An 18668-nucleotide genomic window follows, 5' to 3' on the forward strand; every position below is an offset into this window, starting at 1 on the left:
AAGTAAAAGCCAAAGCATTGCTGATTGGCTTTTGTCGTTATTTTGATGGCGAGAGAAATCTATAATGATGCACAGGGTTTTTTGTTCTTCCGTGAAATGTTGTTTTATATTTTACTCAAAGTTTCAATACACAGATTGATACAGATTATACAATACACAGATTGATACAGTTTATACAATACACAGATTGATACAGATTATACAATACACAGATTGATACAGATTATACAATACACAGATTGATACAGTTTATACAATACACAGATTGATACAGATTATACAATACACAGATTGATACAGATTATACAATACACAGATTGATACAGTTTATACAATACACAGATTGATACAGATTATACAATACACAGATTGATACAGTTTATACAATACACAGATTGATACAGATTATACAATACACAGATTGATACAGATTATACAATACACAGATTGATACAGATTATACAATACACAGATTGATACAGTTTATACAATACACAGATTGATACAGATTATACAATACACAGATTGATACAGTTTATACAATACACAGATTGATATAGATTATACAATACACAGATTGATACAGATTATACAATACACAGATTGATACAGATTATACAATACACAGATTGATACAGTTTATACAATACACAGATTGATACAGATTATACAATACACAGATTGATACAGATTATACAATACACAGATTGATACAGTTTATACAATACACAGATTGATACAGATTATACAATACACAGATTGATACAGTTTATACAATACACAGATTGATACAGATTATACAATACACAGATTGATACAGTTTATACAATATACAGATTGATACAGATCATACAATACACAGATTGATACAGATTATACAATACAGAGATTGTCCACAATATCAGACACAAGCTTTACCAAGAAAAAACTGTGGACAAACAGCAGCCCCTACATGTAATGTCGCAATACTTTAGATAATGCAGCGTGGCCTTCCCTCGGCTGTTTGTGCAGCGTTTCAGCAGGCATGGGTGGATTCATGTCTGGTACTGCCTCCTCCTGGGGTGGGAGGAACTAGCGGGAACAGGCTGAAGGACGTCACTCCCGTTTACCTCCGGAAGGTTTCAGGAACTGCGCAGCGAGGCAGAGCGACCGACCGACCGACAGGCGGGATTCGGACTTGTGTAGCGGGTGAGGCCCCTTCTCCATGCGTTCTAATCCGTCTTCAGGCCATGGAGGATAGTGTGTAATGAGATGCGTTTTAAATGTTTGCTCTCATGGCATCATTTGTCGTAGGAACAGTAGGTTTAAAAACACGCTGGATGGTTGGTGTGATCAAGTACTATTTGAAAGCTCTCTGGGATTGGCATGTAGGATTTTTTCTCTCGATTATATTCGACTTTTTATTGTATTTTGCGATTTGCCCACCCGGTTCAGTACTTCCTGAAAGCTGATTCCTGTGCCGGAGGTTCCCACGGCAGACCGGCGTGGCCCACCGCAGGGACTACCGTGCAGCAGCGCTGGCTTTCCCGCTGCGCGCTGATCCTCCGCGGCGCTGCGCAACAAGAGCCCACGTTCTGCCTGAGCTGGGCGTCATGTTGCCAGTGGGTGGTGCTGCTTTCCGTGTTCCTCCACTGCCTTTGCAGTCCGAGGAACAACTTCTCAGAGGAAAAGCTGATAGTTTATCACACGGAACATCACCACAGACAGATCCAGATCGTAGGTTCTGCTCAACCCCCACTTCACTTAAAGCTGCAATAGGCAATATTATTGCATTCCCATTTTGGCTGAAATAGCGCGTTTTGACCTTTACATGTCACTAAGACGTTTTTAATGAAGGGTTCCTTTCAGAAAGATGCTGTCTGTGAGCCCCCGGCCGTATTTTTATGTATTTGTTTTTTTTTTTAAAAACTGGACCCGGTCTGAATCAACCAACCAACCAGGGTAAGCTAGCACATAACTAGCCAATCACAGTGACTCTGTAAAACGCGTGTCATCCGGGTTTTACGTGTCTTGGTTCGGCGCATGCGCAGCAGAGCGCATGCAGAAGTATCAAGAGCTATGGCAACTTGTGCTAAATGTCCAATCCTTCCTTTGCCTGCAACGGCGTATAGTACAAAACAAGGCAAAAGAAGGAAGCGCTTGGAGGAGAAGTGCGAGACAAAGATGGCACCAAAGAAAAAGAGAGACCAGATGAGGGTCAACATCGGAGAGGCATTTTCGAGACGGCGAGAGCTGCGGGGTGTGAGGGGCTTAGCGGAGTGGGGGAGGCAGCAGAGAGGTGGGAGGTTTTGCATGTTCACCATGCCTGCTGCAGCCTTAATAGTGCATCTCACACCTCCACAGTAAGTTACTCACTTCATCCGATGCAGCATCACGGGAGGTGCTGGAGTCTATCCCAGCATGAACTGGGCAGAGAAGACAGACAGACACCCTGGACGGGGCAAAAGTGCGTCACGGGAAACACGCGCGCGTGCGCACACACGCTCACTCACTATTTCACACCTATGGACAATTTAGGGACTCCAGTTTACCTTACATTAGATAGACACCAGTTTACAAACTACAGACCAGTCTCATTATTGTCACAATTCCCCAAAATATTGGGGAAACTAGTTGCTGCTAGACTAGACAAACTCATTGAGAAGCACAACTGACTGACCGATAGCCAGTACGGGTTTGGACCAAACACGTCAACATGTCTGGCGCTCATTGAATTAATTGAAGAAATAACTAACTGCATAGAGCAAAAGAAGAAGAAGAAGAATAAGAATAAGAAGAGTTTGCTGCGGGAATATTCATAGATCTAAAAAAGCCTTTGACACTATGACCACAACAGATTAATAGACGAATTGGAAAGGTGTGGAATCGGGGGGGGGGGGCTGCAGAATTGGCTAAGAAGCTGTAAGTAACAGGCAGCAGTTTGTAAAGATAGGTGAACATAAACCGTCATGCATGGATATTACTTGTGGTGTACCCCAGGGCTCGGTTTTAGGTCCAAAACTGTTCATTCTGTACTTATATGATATATGCAAGATATCAAACGTATTGAAATGTGTTCTGTTTGCTGATGACATGAATATTACTTGTGGTGTACCCCAGGGCTCGGTTTTAGGTCCAAAACTGTTCATTCTGTACTTATATGATATATGCAAGATATCAAACGTATTGAAATGTGTTCTGTTTGCTGATGACATGAATATATTTTGTTCTGGTGAGGATGTACAGCAGCTTTTGGAGCTGACCGCAGTAGAAATGGAAAAATTAAAACGGTGGTTTGACAGAAACAACTTATCCTTAAATCTGGCAAAACAAAGTTTATGTTGTTTGGACATGATAAAATAAACAGCAAAGTAAAAGTAGTGATAGACAGTATCCAACTAGAACGAGTATATGAAAATCCATTCCTAGGTGTGATGCCAGACCACAAAATCTGCCGGAACCCTCACATATCATATGTGTGCGAGCAAAGCTGGCAAGGAGCATTGCATCATGGGAAAAGTACCTCACATTCTGGATCACAAGTCATTGTACAGTCTGTATTGTTCCGTCATGTTACCATGTCTGAGCTACTGTGTGGAGGTATGGGGTAACACCTACAACACCACCCTACAGCATTATGTATACTACAGGAAAGAGCCATAAGGACGGTTAATAATGCAGGATATCATGAACACACCAACGAGCTGTTTTTAAAGCCAAGCGCCTTGAAGTTCAGGGGTTTAGTAGAATTTAACACGGGACAAATGATGTTCAAAGAGGAAGCAATCCACTCCCCAGTAATAATCAAAACTATTCCCAGATGGAGAAGGGGAATATAATTTGATAGGGGAATCAAACATCAAGAAATGATGTGTTGGTACAGCTTAAGGAGCATGTGCATTTCAGCCTGTGGCGTAACACTGTGGAACAGTGTGAGCATGGAACTCAAACACAGTACAAACACTACACAGGTCAAGAGGAAGTACAAAGGACTGATTATCAAGAGGTCAATGAAGAGTTGTGTTAACTGTTAAAACTTTTACTTATCTCCAAACATTCCTAATTACATTGTCATCCATTTTCCCTTATATAACACAGAGGGGCTATCTGGCTTGTTATATTTATATGAAAATATACTTTTGTCATATTTTTTGTTGCATATATTTTTTGCTTTTCCTCTTTGTAGTGTATAGCAGCTGAATTAACCCACGAGTAGGTGAGAGGGGGTAGGAAAAAATAAGTGTGTATTCCTCCTGCTGCTTTTCCAACATGTAACAAATAGTGTGGTGCATATGGAGATGTGTTCACTGAGTCTGATGTGTGGATTTGTTGATCACATCATTTGCAATGGATTATCTGTATGTCATATCCTGCTTATTCCATGTTCCACATAAATCATCATTCATTCATCCATAACATGCAGGTCTTCGGACTTTGGGAGGAGATCCATACAAACGCAGGGAGGACATGTAAACCTTTTACAGATGGGCTGAAATTGAGCCCACAAGCATCTTCATCAAAATATGATTTGATTCTTGTGAAGAATGGTGTTTAATTACAACAGCTAAAACTGACAGTGTCCACAAAGTTCTACCAGATGTCACGTCACTGGAGACGGGGTTGATCTCCAGATGTCACGTCACTGGAGACGGGGTTGATCTCCAGATGTCACGTCACTGGAGACGGGGTTGATCTCCAGATGTCACGTCAGGGGAGACGGGGTTGATCTCCAGATGTCACGTCACTGGAGACGGGGTTGATCTCCAGATGTCACGTCGCTGGAGACGGGGTTGATCTCCAGATGTCACGTCACTGGAGACGGGGTTGATCTCCAGATGTCACGTCACTGGAGACGGGGTTGATCTCCAGATGTCACGTCGCTGGAGACGGGGTTGATCTCCAGATGTCACGTCGCTGGAGACGGGGTTGATCTCCAGATGTCACGTCACTGGAGACGGGGTTGATCTCCAGATGTCACGTCACTGGAGACGGGGTTGATCTCCAGATGTCACGTCGCTGGAGACGGGGTTGATCTCCAGATGTCACGTCACTGGAGACGGGGTTGATCTCCAGATGTCACGTCATTGGAGACGGGGTTGATCTCCAGATGTCACGTCGCTGGAGACGGGGTTGATCTCCAGATGTCACGTCACTGGAGACGGGGTTGATCTCCAGATGTCACGTCACTGGAGACGGGGTTGATCTCCAGATGTCACGTCGCTGGAGACGGGGTTGATCTCCAGATGTCACGTCGCTGGAGACGGGCTTGATCTCCAGATGTCACGTCGCTGGAGACGGGCTTGATCTCCAGATGTCACGTCGCTGGAGACGGGGTTGATCTCCAGATGTCACGTCACTGGAGACGGGGTTGATCTCCAGATGTCACGTCACTGGAGACGGGGTTGATCTCCAGATGTCACGTCACTGGAGACGGGGTTGATCTCCAGATGTCACGTCACTGGAGACGGGGTTGATCTCCAGATGTCACGTCACTGGAGACGGGGTTGATCTCCAGATGTCACGTCACTGGAGACGGGGTTGATCTCCAGATGTCACGTCACTGGAGACGGGGTTGATCTCCAGATGTCACGTCACTGGAGACGGGGTTGATCTCCAGATGTCATGTCACTGGAGACGGGGTTGATCTCCAGATGTCACGTCACTGGAGACGGGGTTGATCTCCAGATGTCACGTCACTGGAGACGGGGTTGATCTCCAGATGTCACGTCACTGGAGACGGGGTTGATCTCCAGATGTCACGTCACTGGAGACGGGGTTGATCTCCAGATGTCACGTCACTGGAGACGGGGTTGATCTCCAGATGTCACGTCAGGGGAGACGGGGTTGATCTCCAGATGTCACGTCACTGGAGACGGGGTTGATCTCCAGATGTCACGTCACTGGAGACGGGGTTGATCTCCAGATGTGACGTCGCTGGAGACGGGGTTGATCTCCAGATGTCACGTCAGGGGAGACGGGGTTGATCTCCAGATGTCACGTCACTGGAGACGGGGTTGATCTCCAGATGTCACGTCACTGGAGACGGGGTTGATCTCCAGATGTCACGTCACTGGAGACGGGGTTGATCTCCAGATGTCATGTCACTGGAGACGGGCTTGATCTCCAGATGTCACGTCACTGGAGACGGGCTTGATCTCCAGATGTCACGTCACTGGAGACGGGGTTGATCTCCAGATGTCACGTCACTGGAGACGGGGTTGATCTCCAGATGTCACGTCACTGGAGACGGGGTTGATCTCCAGATGTCACGTCACTGGAGACGGGGTTGATCTCCAGATGTCACGTCGCTGGAGACGGGGTTGATCTCCAGATGTCACGTCACGGGAGACGGGGTTGATCTCCAGATGTCACGTCACTGGAGACGGGGTTGATCTCCAGATGTCACGTCACGGGAGACGGGGTTGATCTCCAGATGTCACGTCACTGGAGACGGGGTTGATCTCCAGATGTCACGTCACTGGAGACGGGGTTGATCTCCAGATGTCACGTCACTGGAGACGGGGTTGATCTCCAGATGTCACGTCACTGGAGACGGGGTTGATCTCCAGATGTCACGTCACTGGAGACGGGGTTGATCTCCAGATGTCACGTCACTGGAGACGGGGTTGATCTCCAGATGTCACGTCACTGGAGACGGGGTTGATCTCCAGATGTCACGTCACTGGAGACGGGGTTGATCTCCAGATGTCACGTCAGGGGAGACGGGGTTGATCTCCAGATGTCACGTCACTGGAGACGGGGTTGATCTCCAGATGTCACGTCACTGGAGACGGGGTTGATCTCCAGATGTGACGTCGCTGGAGACGGGGTTGATCTCCAGATGTCACGTCAGGGGAGACGGGGTTGATCTCCAGATGTCACGTCACTGGAGACGGGGTTGATCTCCAGATGTCACGTCACTGGAGACGGGGTTGATCTCCAGATGTCACGTCACTGGAGACGGGGTTGATCTCCAGATGTCACGTCACTGGAGACGGGGTTGATCTCCAGATGTCACGTCACTGGAGACGGGCTTGATCTCCAGATGTCACGTCACTGGAGACGGGCTTGATCTCCAGATGTCACGTCACTGGAGACGGGGTTGATCTCCAGATGTCACGTCACTGGAGACGGGGTTGATCTCCAGATGTCACGTCACTGGAGACGGGGTTGATCTCCAGATGTCACGTCACTGGAGACGGGGTTGATCTCCAGATGTCATGTCACTGGAGACGGGGTTGATCTCCAGATGTCACGTCACGGGAGACGGGGTTGATCTCCAGATGTCACGTCACTGGAGACGGGGTTGATCTCCAGATGTCACGTCACGGGAGACGGGGTTGATCTCCAGATGTCACGTCACTGGAGAAGGGGTTGATCCCCACTGACACATGTTGACCAGATGTTATTTATTAAACTGAAACGTTTTTTCTTTGAAATGTAATCTCAATCATTGTGCCTTTTACAGTTCTCAACTTCCAGGTGAAGGTCAAGATGTCCATAACCCTGACCAAGACGGGAGGGGTGTCGGTGCTCACCATGACCTCTGACCCTACCAGTTTCTGTCCTCCACTGTGCCAAATCTTCAAGGTCCTCTGCTACAGCCCTGCATGTTGCTCTGTGTCCGAGAAACTGAAAACAGTCGGCGGTAGTTCCCAGTCAGCACTTGGGGTGAGTGGAAAAGGGTAAAGGCAAACCAGAAGTTGGCTTGAAATGAAGAGGGTCTGTGTATGTTCAAGAACAGCTGGGGGGGAAATGAGTATGTAAGTTTTCACATAACATGTTAAACAGTAAACCAGGTAGGAAATCACAGAAGGTTGAATCAGTTCATCTGGACACAACGTCTACTGACAGAAAGGTTTCATCATCAGCTAAGTGACCTCTTCAGCCTCACCTGACTGCAGCTACCCCACCCTTATAAACAATACAGTGGCTGCAGCTACCCCACCCTTATAAACAATACAGTGGCTGCAGGTGTCCCCACTCTTATAAACAATACACTGACTGCAGGTGTCCCCACCCTTATAAACAATACAGTGACTGCAGGTACCCCCACCCTTATAAACAATACAGTGACTGCAGGTGTCCCCACCCTTATAAACAATACAGTGACTGCAGGTACCCCCACCCTTATAAACAATACAGTGACTGCAGGTGTCCCCACCCTTATAAACAATACAGTGACTGCAGGTACCCCCACCCTTATAAACAATACAGTGACTGCAGGTGTCCCCACTCTTATAAACAATACAGTGACTGCAGGTGTCCCCACCCTTATAAACAATACAGTGACTGCAGGTACCCCACCCTTATAAACAATACAGTGACTGCAGGTACCCCCACCCTTATAAACAATACAGTGACTGCAGGTACCCCACCCTTATAAACAATACACTGACTGCAGGTGTCCCCACCCTTATAAACAATACAGTGACTGCAGGTACCCCACCCTTATAAACAATACAGTGACTGCAGGTACCCCACCCTTATAAACAATACACTGACTGCAGGTACCCCACCCTTATAAACAATACAGTGACTGCAGGTACCCCACCCTTATAAACAATACAGTGACTGCAGGTACCCCCACCCTTATAAACAATACAGTGACTGCAGGTACCCCACCCTTATAAACAATACAGGGACTGCAGGTGTCCCCACCCTTATAATGCCACTGTATTGTTTATCAGGCTGGGACACCTGCAGTCAGGTGAGACAGAAGAGGTCCCTTAGCTGATGATGAAATTTGTCTGTCAGTAAACGTTGTGTCCAGATGAAGTGATTCAACCTTCTGAAATACAAGAGACGTATGAAACATTTTGTTTCATGTAAAACTTGACAGATTCTGTGTTTCCTTCTTCCCAGACTATCCAGATTATGGATGGGCTGTTCAACATTGCCCTTGGAGCCATCCTCTACAGTAGCGGAGGTACTGGGTGGCAAATGGATATGTATTTTTTTCCTTATTGGCTTGGTGGTTTGGTAAGCAAATAACATTCTTTACTCTGCTGCTCTTTATTCACATGGGCTATTTGTTTCTGTTGTAAAACAGAACTCCAGCAGAACTATCAGTTAAAGCAGAACTCCAGCAGAAGTACCAGTTAAAGCAGAACTCCAGCAGAAGTACCAGTTAAATCAGAACTCCAGCAGAAGTACCAGTTAAATCAGAACTCCAGCAGAAGTACCAGTTAAAGCAGAACTCCAGCAGAAGTACCAGTTAAAGCAGAACTCCAGCAGAAGTACCAGTTAAAGCAGAACTCCAGCAGAAGTACCAGTTAAATCAGAACTCCAGCAGAAGTACCAGTTAAATCAGAACTCCAGCAGAAGTACCAGTTAAAGCAGAACTCCAGCAGAAGTACCAGTTAAATCAGAACTCCAGCAGAAGTACCAGTTAAAGCAGAACTCCAGCAGAAGTACCAGTTAAAGCAGAACTCCAGCAGAAGTACCAGTTAAAGCAGAACTCCAGCAGAACTATCAGTTAAAGCAGAACTCCAGCAGAACTACCAGTTAAAGCAGAACTCCAGCAGAACTACCAGTTAAATCAGAACTCCAGCAGAAGTACCAGTTAAAGCAGAACTCCAGCAGAAGTACCAGTTAAAGCAGAACTCCAGCAGAAGTACCAGTTAAATCAGAACTCCAGCAGAAGTACCAGTTAAATCTGTCTTCTTGGTTTCTTCTGAAGCGACAGATGAGAGAGCAAATATTTGAACTTCCAGAACTAAATGTCTCCAATAAGATCCTGAGGAAATAGTGAGAAATGAATATCATGGGTGTCCGGGTGGTGTAGTGGTCTATTCTGTTGCCTACCAACATGGGGAAGGTGGTTTGAATCCCCATGTTACCTTCGGCTTGGTGCGGTGTCCCCACAGACACAGTTGGCTGTGTCTGCGGGTGGGAAGCCGGATGTGGGTGTGTGTCCTGGCCGCTGCACTAGCGCCTCCTCTGGTCGTTCGGGGCGCCTGTTCAGGGGGGAGGGGGAACTGGGGGGAACAGCGTGATCCTCCCACACCCTACGTCCCCCTGGTGAAACTCCTCACCGTCAGGTGAAAAGAAGCGGCTGGTGACTCCACATGTATGGGAGGAGACATGTGGTAGTCTGCAGCCCTCCTGGATCAGCAGAGGGGGTGGAGCAGAGACCGGGACGGCTCGGAAGAGTGGGGTAATTGGTAGGATACAATTGGGGAGAAAAGGGGGGGGGGAATCCAAACAATAAAAAAGAAATGAATGTCACAAGGCTAGGCAACAAAGCAACAGGGTGTTTCTGTCTCTGCTGCCCCCTGGCTTCCATACGCATGCCTGAAATTATGCTCGTCTTCTTACAAACGCTAAAACATAATGTCTCAGTCTGCACAATGTGTCCTTGTCAAAAGCGGAACACCGGAAGGTGAATCTCATTTGTTGGGTGTAAGTGGGGAGGGTTGCTTATGATCACAAGCATCTGTCAGAGATCACGGAAAGTAAAATGGGTTGTAAAGTGACATGTAAGTGATTTGCGAATTACTTGTTTCAAAGGTTTGTCTGAAACTTTTTGGTCTTCTCTCCAGTTCATTCTTTTTGGCATCATGTGCATCTTGTCAGAGAGGTTCCCCAGTCCCTGCACCGTAAGTTCCTCAACCAAACGTCTTTCTTATTTTGGGGTGCAGGAGTGAGGAGGTGGGGGATTATTCTTTTTATTTTGGGGTGCCGGAGTGAGGAGGTGGGGGGATTATTCTTTTTATTTTGGGGTGCAGGAGTGAGGAGGTGGGGGATTATTCTTTTTATTTTGGGGTGCCGGAGTGAGGAGGTGGGGGGATTATTCTTTTTGTTTTGGGGTGCAGGAGTAAGGAGGTGGGGGGATTATTCTTTTTGTTTTGGGGTGCAGGAGTGAGGAGGTGGGGGATTATTCTTTTTATTTTGGGGTGCAGGAGTGAGGAGGTTTGGGGGATTATTCTTTTTATTTTGGGGTGCAGGAGTGAGGAGGTGGGGGATTATTCTTTTTATTTTGGGGTGCAGGAGTGAGGAGGTGTGGGGTTATTCTTTTTATTTTGGGGTGCAGGAGTAAGGAGGTGGGGGGATTATTCTTTTTGTTTTGGGGTGCAGGAGTGAGGAGGTGGGGGGATTATTATTTTTGTTTTGGGGTGCAGGAGTGAGGAGGTGGGGGGATTATTCTTTTTATTTTGGGGTGCAGGAGTGAGGAGGTGGGGGGGTTATTCTTTTTATTTTGGGGTGCAGGAGTGAGGAGGTGGGGGGTTATTCTTTTTATTTGGGGTGCAGGAGTGAGGAGGTGGGGGGATTATTCTTTTTGTTTTGGGGTGCAGGAGTGAGGAGGTGGGGGGTTATTCTTTTTACTTTGGGGTGCAGGAGTGAGGAGGTGGGGGGGTTATTCTTTTTATTTTGGGGTGCAGGAGTGAGGAGGTGGGGGGTTATTCTTTTTGTTTTGGGGTGCAGGAGTGAGGAGGTGGGGGGGTTATTCTTTTTATTTTGGGGTGCAGGAGTGAGGAGGTGGGGGGTTATTCTTTTTATTTTGGGGTGCAGGAGTGAGGAGGTGGGGGGTTATTCTTTTTATTTTGGGGTGCAGGAGTGAGGAGGTGGGGGGTTATTCTTTTTATTTTGGGGTGCAGGAGTGAGGAGATGGGGGGTTATTCTTTTTATTTTGGGGTGCAGGAGTGAGGAGGTGGGGGGTTATTCTTTTTATTTTGGGGTGCAGGAGTGAGGAGGTGGGGGGTTATTGTTTTTGTTACTGCATGATTAAACCAGGTAAGTGTTGTGGTCACTTCTCGGCGTCTGAATGACTCCTGGCTCCATTAGGCAGTGTGTCGTATTATAATGCCTCATGTAATGCAGAGTCATGTACTTATTTTTCTCCTACATAAGGTGTGAATGAGTAGGTAGGCTCTCTGGTTCCCGTTTACAAATCACTTCATTCTTTTTAGTTATGTAAAACCGAGACATTAGAAATACCATATGGTGGATCCCCTATACGTTCTATCAGCCGTCTCATTCCAAATCTATATTTGCTAACAAACTAAGTGCAGCTGTGCCTCACAATGCTGCCATTTCTCTCACCGCCTACAGGCGGCACTCTGAGGCATCGCCGTCTCACCCAGGACTAACATGGACATGAACATGATAGTGTACTCTTACAACGAACTGCATTCTTACAGTGAGTGTGTCTTCAGCATGTAACCATCCTGTTGTGTAGCAGCAGTGGGCAGCTGCAGCACCCGGGACCAACTCCAGTTCTTCTTTCCATTGCCTTGCTCAGGGGCACAGGCAGGAGTATTAGCCCTAACATGCTGTGAGACAACAGTGCTAACCACTGGGCTACTGTGCTGCCATGAGATTAAGATAAGGCTTAAAGTTAGGTTAAGATCGAATAAAGTGGCTTTGACTAGAATCAAGGTCAAGGTTGGGGGGGGGGGGTGAGGTTAAAAATGATGAGCTCAGAAATGGTTAAGGTGGTCTCATCTGGGTGAAATGGAATAGAAGTCCTGGGGTTTGATAGAGCATGACATCTCTTCCTGATGTCACCTTTGTGTTCTAGAGGTTGTGGTTGTTGGGACTCCCTATTTGTACACAATGTCCTCCCCTATGATGCCACCTTAACCCTTTCTGACCCTGTCATTTTAAACTCAACCCTGCCCCTAACCTTGACCGTAATCTTAACCTAACTTTAGCCCTTATCTTAATTTAAAGTTAATCCCTGGGAGGAATGGCATACCAATAGGGAGGCCCATTAAACCCCACTGAGTAAGTTGGGCAGATGCAGTTACAGACTGGTGAAGGTGGGAATTCTTTGCATGATCAACTGAAGACTTGTGGTTTGTGGGTTCAAATGTGAATCACAGAGGCTACTGATAACAGCATGTTGGGGTGCTAACCCCAACCTCCAACTATGCATGCTCCAACATGTCACTTCACAGTTTAACCTCACAGTCATTCAGAGATCAGAACATTTGCTTTGTTTGAACATCGGGAAGGAATCAGCTAAACCCCACTTATGGGGCAGGAAATCAGATGTATTTTTAACCAAAAATTACCCTGTCCCATAGAGAACAATTCTTCGGGCACCCTGGTAGCGTGGTGGTCTGTTCCGTTACCCACATAGATGGGGATCGCCAGTTCGAATCCCTGTGTTACCTCTGGCTTGGTCGAGCATCCCTACAGAAACAATTGGCTGTGTCTGCGGGTGGGAAGCCGGGTGTGGGTATGTGTCCTGGTCGCTGCACTAGCGCCTCCTCTGGTCGGTCGGGGTGCCTGTTCAGGGGGGAGGGGGAACTGGGGGGAATAACGTGATCCTCCCACGTGCTACGTCCTCCTGGTGAAACTCCTCACTGTCAGGTGAAGAGAAGCGGCTGGTGACTCCACATGAATGGGAGGAGACATGTGGTAGTCTGCAGCCCTCCCCGGATCAGCAGAGGGGGTGGAGCAGCGACCGGGATGGCTCGGAAGAGTGGGGTGATTGACCGGGTACAATTGGGGAGAAAAGGGGGGGATCCAAAAAAAAAAATAGAATAGAAACCCAGTCATTCAAAAGACGATGGTGGTCAGCTTAGCAGCAAACCTGGTTTGTAATGATCTGCTTTTTGAAACATCTCGCTCATATTAAGCATTTGTGACATCAGCATCAGATCCTGAAATGCTAAGCTAGTGATGTTAGCGGGTTTTTCTTCTTCACACTTTTTCATTGCGGTTTCAAATTTGGTTTAAGGCAAATATAGAGGTCCATATTGAATCCAGCTAAATAGTGAGTGTTTTAGCGCTGGACATATTCCCGGGCAATAATTTATACCACTATTCACTTCCCCATCAGGGTGGGCTGGCAGGGCAGTGGAACTGGCGTCCCTTATTTGGGTGGAACATTCCCGTCGCACTTCAGTGGCCTGTTAGTTACCCTCACCTGTAGTAACCCTCACCTGTTAGTAACCCTCACCTGTAGTAACCCTCACCTGTTACTAACCCTCACCTGTAGTAACCCTCACCTGCTAGTAACCCTCACCTGTAGTAACCCTCACCTGTTAGTAACCCTCAGCTGTTAGTAACCCTCACCTGTTAGTAACCCTCAGCTGTTAGTAACCCTCACCTGTAGTAACCCTCACCTGTTACTAACCCTCACCTGCTAGTAACCCTCACCTGTAGTAACCCTCACCTGTAGTAACCCTCAGCTGTTAGTAACCCTCACCTGCTAGTAACCCTCACCTGCTAGTAACCCTCACCTGTTACTAACCCTCACCTGAGTAACCCTCACCTGCTAGTAACCCTCACCTGTTACTAACCCTCACCTGCTAGTAACCCTCACCTGTTACTAACCCTCACCTGTAGTAACCCTCACCTGCTAGTAACCCTCACCTGTAGTAACCCTCACCTGTTAGTAACCCTCACCTGTTAGTAACCCTCAGCTGTTAGTAACGCTCACCTGTAGTAACCCTCACCTGCTAGTAACCCTCACCTGCTAGTAACCCTCACCTGTTAGTAACCCTCACCTGCTAGTAACCCTCACCTGTTAGTAACCCTCACCTGCTAGTAACCCTCACCTGTAGTAACCCTCACCTGTTAGTAACCCTCAGCTGTTAGTGACCCTCACCTGTAGTAACCCTCACCTGTTACTGACCCTCACCTGCTAGTAACCCTCACCTGCTAGTAACCCTCAGCTGTTAGTAACCCTCACCAGTTAGTAGTCCTCACCTGTAGTAACCCTCACCTGTTACTAAACCTCACCTGTTGTAACCCTCACCTGTTACTAACCCTCACCTGTAGTAACTCTCACCTCCTAGTAACCCTCACCTGTTAGTAACCCTCACCTGTTACTAACCCTCACCTGCAGTAACCCTCACCTGCTAGTAACCCTCAGCTGTTAGTAACCCTCACCAGTTAGTAGTCCTCACCTGCTAGTAACCCTCACCTGTTACTAAACCTCACCTGCTAGTAACCCTCACCTGTTAGTAACCCTCACCTGTTACTAACCCTCACCTGTTACTAAACCTCACCTGTTAGTAACCCTCACCTGTTACTAAACCTCACCTGTTACTAAACCTCACCTGTTAGTAACCCTCACCTGTTACTAAACCTCACCTGTTACTAAACCTCACCTGTTAGTAACCCTCACCTGTTACTAAACCTCACCTGTTACTAAACCTCACCTGCTAGTAACCCTCACCTGTTAGTAACCCTCACCTGTTACTAACCCTCACCTGTTAGTAAACCTCACCTGTTAGTAACCCTCACCTGTTACTAAACCTCACCTGTTACTAAACCTCACCTGTTAGTAACCCTCACCTGTTACTAAACCTCACCTGCTAGTAAACCTCACCTGTTACTAAACCCCACCTGTTAGTAACCCTCACCTGTTACTAAACCTCACCTGCTAGTAAACCTCACCTGTTACTAACCCTCACCTGTTACTAAACCTCACCTGTTACTAAACCTCACCTGTTAGTAACCCTCACCTGTTACTAAACCTCACCTGCTAGTAAACCTCACCTGTTACTAAACCTCACCTGTTAGTAACCCTCACCTGTTACTAAACCTCACCTGTTACTAAACCTCACCTGCTAGTAAACCTCACCTGTTACTAAACCTCACCTGTTAGTAACCCTCACCTGTTACTAAACCTCACCTGTTACTAAACCTCACCTGTTAGTAACCCTCACCTGTTACTAAACCTCACCTGCTAGTAAACCTCACCTGTTACTAAACCTCACCTGTTACTAACCCTCACCTGTTACTAAACCTCACCTGTTAGTAACCCTCACCTGTTACTAAACCTCACCTGTTACTAAACCTCACCTGTTACTAACCCTCACCTGTTAGTAAACCTCACCTGTTAGTAACCCTCACCTGTTACTAAACCTCACCTGTTACTAAACCTCACCTGTTAGTAACCCTCACCTGTTACTAAACCTCACCTGCTAGTAAACCTCACCTGTTACTAAACCCCACCTGTTAGTAACCCTCACCTGTTACTAAACCTCACCTGCTAGTAAACCTCACCTGTTACTAACCCTCACCTGTTACTAAACCTCACCTGTTACTAAACCTCACCTGTTAGTAACCCTCACCTGTTACTAAACCTCACCTGTTACTAAACCTCACCTGCTAGTAAACCTCACCTGTTACTAAACCTCACCTGTTAGTAACCCTCACCTGTTACTAAACCTCACCTGTTACTAAACCTCACCTGTTAGTAACCCTCACCTGTTACTAAACCTCACCTGCTAGTAAACCTCACCTGTTACTAAACCTCACCTGTTACTAACCCTCACCTGTTACTAAACCTCACCTGTTAGTAACCCTCACCTGTTACTAAACCTCACCTGTTACTAAACCTCACCTGTTAGTAACCCTCACCTGTTACTAAACCTCACCTGCTAGTAAACCTCACCTGTTAGTAACCCTCACCTGCTAGTAAACCTCACCTGTTAGTAACCCTCACCTGTTACTAAACCTCACCTGTTAGTAACCCTCACCTGTTACTAAACCTCACCTGCTAGTAAACCTCACCTGTTAGTAACCCTCACCTGTTACTAAACCTCACCTGTTAGTAACCCTCACCTGTTACTAAACCTCACCTGCTAGTAAACCTCACCTGTTACTAAACCCCACCTGTTAGTAACCCTCACCTGTTACTAAACCTCACCTGCTAGTAAACCTCACCTGTTACTAACCCTCACCTGTTACTAAACCTCACCTGTTACTAAACCTCACCTGTTACTAAACCTCACCTGCTAGTAAACCTCACCTGTTACTAAACCTCACCTGTTACTAACCCTCACCTGTTACTAAACCTCACCTGTTAGTAACCCTCACCTGTTACTAAACCTCACCTGTTACTAAACCTCACCTGTTAGTAACCCTCACCTGTTACTAAACCTCACCTGCTAGTAACCCTCACCTGTTACTAAACCTCACCTGCTAGTAAACCTCACCTGTTACTAAACCTCACCTGCTAGTAAACCTCACCTGTTAGTAACCCTCACCTGCTAGTAAACCTCACCTGTTAGTAACCTTCACCTGTTACTAAACCTCACCTGCTAAAACAAATCAAAAGTTCACTGTCTCACAAACTTGATTAGTTGCTCAAGCAAAATGTAGCGTACCCGAGCACCTGCCCCCTGAAAGAGAGAAGTGTTTTCTTTATTGTGTGTGTGTGTGTGTGTGTGTGTGTGTGTGTGTGTTTGTGTGTGTGTGTGTGTGTTTTGGATTAGATAGTTTTATTAGCCACACGACCAAGGTGAGTGGAATTTATTTTTGGTAGACTTTAAACTCTGCAGCACAATTCATACATGACAACAACAGACACTCCACATATTATTACAAACAATACAGTTACACAATAACAGAAACAAACGTATCAGGCATAACAATCAGGTGAATGGTGGTATTTGTGGGCAGAAATACCACCATTCACCTGAGGGGCTCTAGGGAGGAAGTCAGAGGCCTGATGTCTAGGAGGAGGAAAACTTTGTGAAGCATTTTATAGTCGTAGAACAGTTGACTACGTCTTTTGGGATCAAACAGCCTCTCTACCTGTGGGGTACCAGTCACGTGGGTGATCAATTTGGAAAATGGCGGCATGGTGGCCCAGTGGTTAACACTATCGCCTCACAGCAAGAAGGTCCTAGGTTCGAACCCCGGGGTTGTCCACCCTTGGGGGTAATCTCAGGTCGTCCTCTGTTTAGAGTTTGCGTGTTCTCCCGTGCCTGTGGTGGGTTTTCTCCAGGTGCTCCAGTTTCCCCCACCATCATAATAAACATGCATGCTAGGGTTTATACTCCTGTCTGTGCCGCTGAGCAAGGCAACAGGAAAAGAACTGGGGTTGGTCCTCGGGTGCAGCATGAAGGCGGCTGCCCACTGCTCCTAGCTACACAGATCACAGCTAGGATGGCTTAATTTGCAGTAACTGAATTTTCCCAAGGGGACTAATAAAGGAACCTTGAAGCACTGCAGTGTCATCCCTGCAGTGAAGAAGCAACAGGGTTACGTCATTACATATCCTGAACATTTTCTGGGAACTCCTTCACTTTAGGTCTCACTCAACGTGATGATGAACCTGGCAGGAGTTCCCTTCGCCATTGCAGCCATTGTGTTGTATGCCGTTAGCTTGGCAGATGCAGGTGTGTGGTGGATGTGCAGCAGTGACAGTGACAGCTCGTGGTATGAACACAGTTATTGGACGAATGTGGCTCCTTCCACCACCGACGGGCCGCTTCAGGAGCGATGCGAGGAGGGCAAAATGTTGATCGAGGTGAGTGCTCAGTACTTTAGGACACAAATCAAGTCACATAATTTTCTTAAAGGTAAAATCCCTCTTTTTCTTACAACCCCGGTCTTATTTCAGTCGTTTCTGCCATCCTTCATGTGACGTAATTTTACTGATCGGCTTCATTTTGGAGATTTTGGACATGGGACCCCCATGGACACAGCTTTATAATGGTGTCTTACAGTGCTACTGAATACACGAGCATTGGACATGCTTTCAAAAGTGGTGGGTGGCTGTCCGGGTGACATGGCGGTCTATTCCGTTTTCTACCATCACAGGGATCACTGGTTCGAATCCCCGTGTTACCTCCGGCTTGGTCAGGCGTCCCTACAGAGGCAACTGGCCGTGTCTGCGGGTGGGAAGCGAGATGTGGGTATGTGTGCTGGTCACTGCACTAGTGCCTCCTATGGTCAGTCGGGGCGGCTGTTCAGGGTGGAGGGGGAACTGGGGG

At 47.0% G+C, this 18668-nt stretch overlaps 1 protein-coding gene across 2 annotated transcripts in view; it reads left to right on the top strand.

The window, feature by feature from the left end:
- Positions 1-962: 962 nt before the first annotated feature.
- LOC130117986 (transmembrane protein 176B-like) overlaps positions 963-18668 on the top strand; it is a 34029-nt gene continuing 16323 nt past the window's right edge. For both annotated transcript variants that reach the window (XM_056286275.1, XM_056286276.1), the window contains exons 1-5: positions 963-1188; positions 7448-7650; positions 8845-8961; positions 10524-10580; positions 17984-18202. In XM_056286275.1, the coding sequence (XP_056142250.1) occupies positions 978-1188; positions 7448-7650; positions 8845-8961; positions 10524-10580; positions 17984-18202 (807 nt within the window). In that variant the 5' untranslated portion in view covers positions 963-977. The remainder of the gene's footprint in view (positions 1189-7447; positions 7651-8844; positions 8962-10523; positions 10581-17983; positions 18203-18668) is intronic.

This window comes from Lampris incognitus, chromosome 9 (assembly GCF_029633865.1).
Source record: "Lampris incognitus isolate fLamInc1 chromosome 9, fLamInc1.hap2, whole genome shotgun sequence".
Classification (NCBI taxonomy): Eukaryota; Metazoa; Chordata; class Actinopteri; order Lampriformes; family Lampridae; genus Lampris; species Lampris incognitus.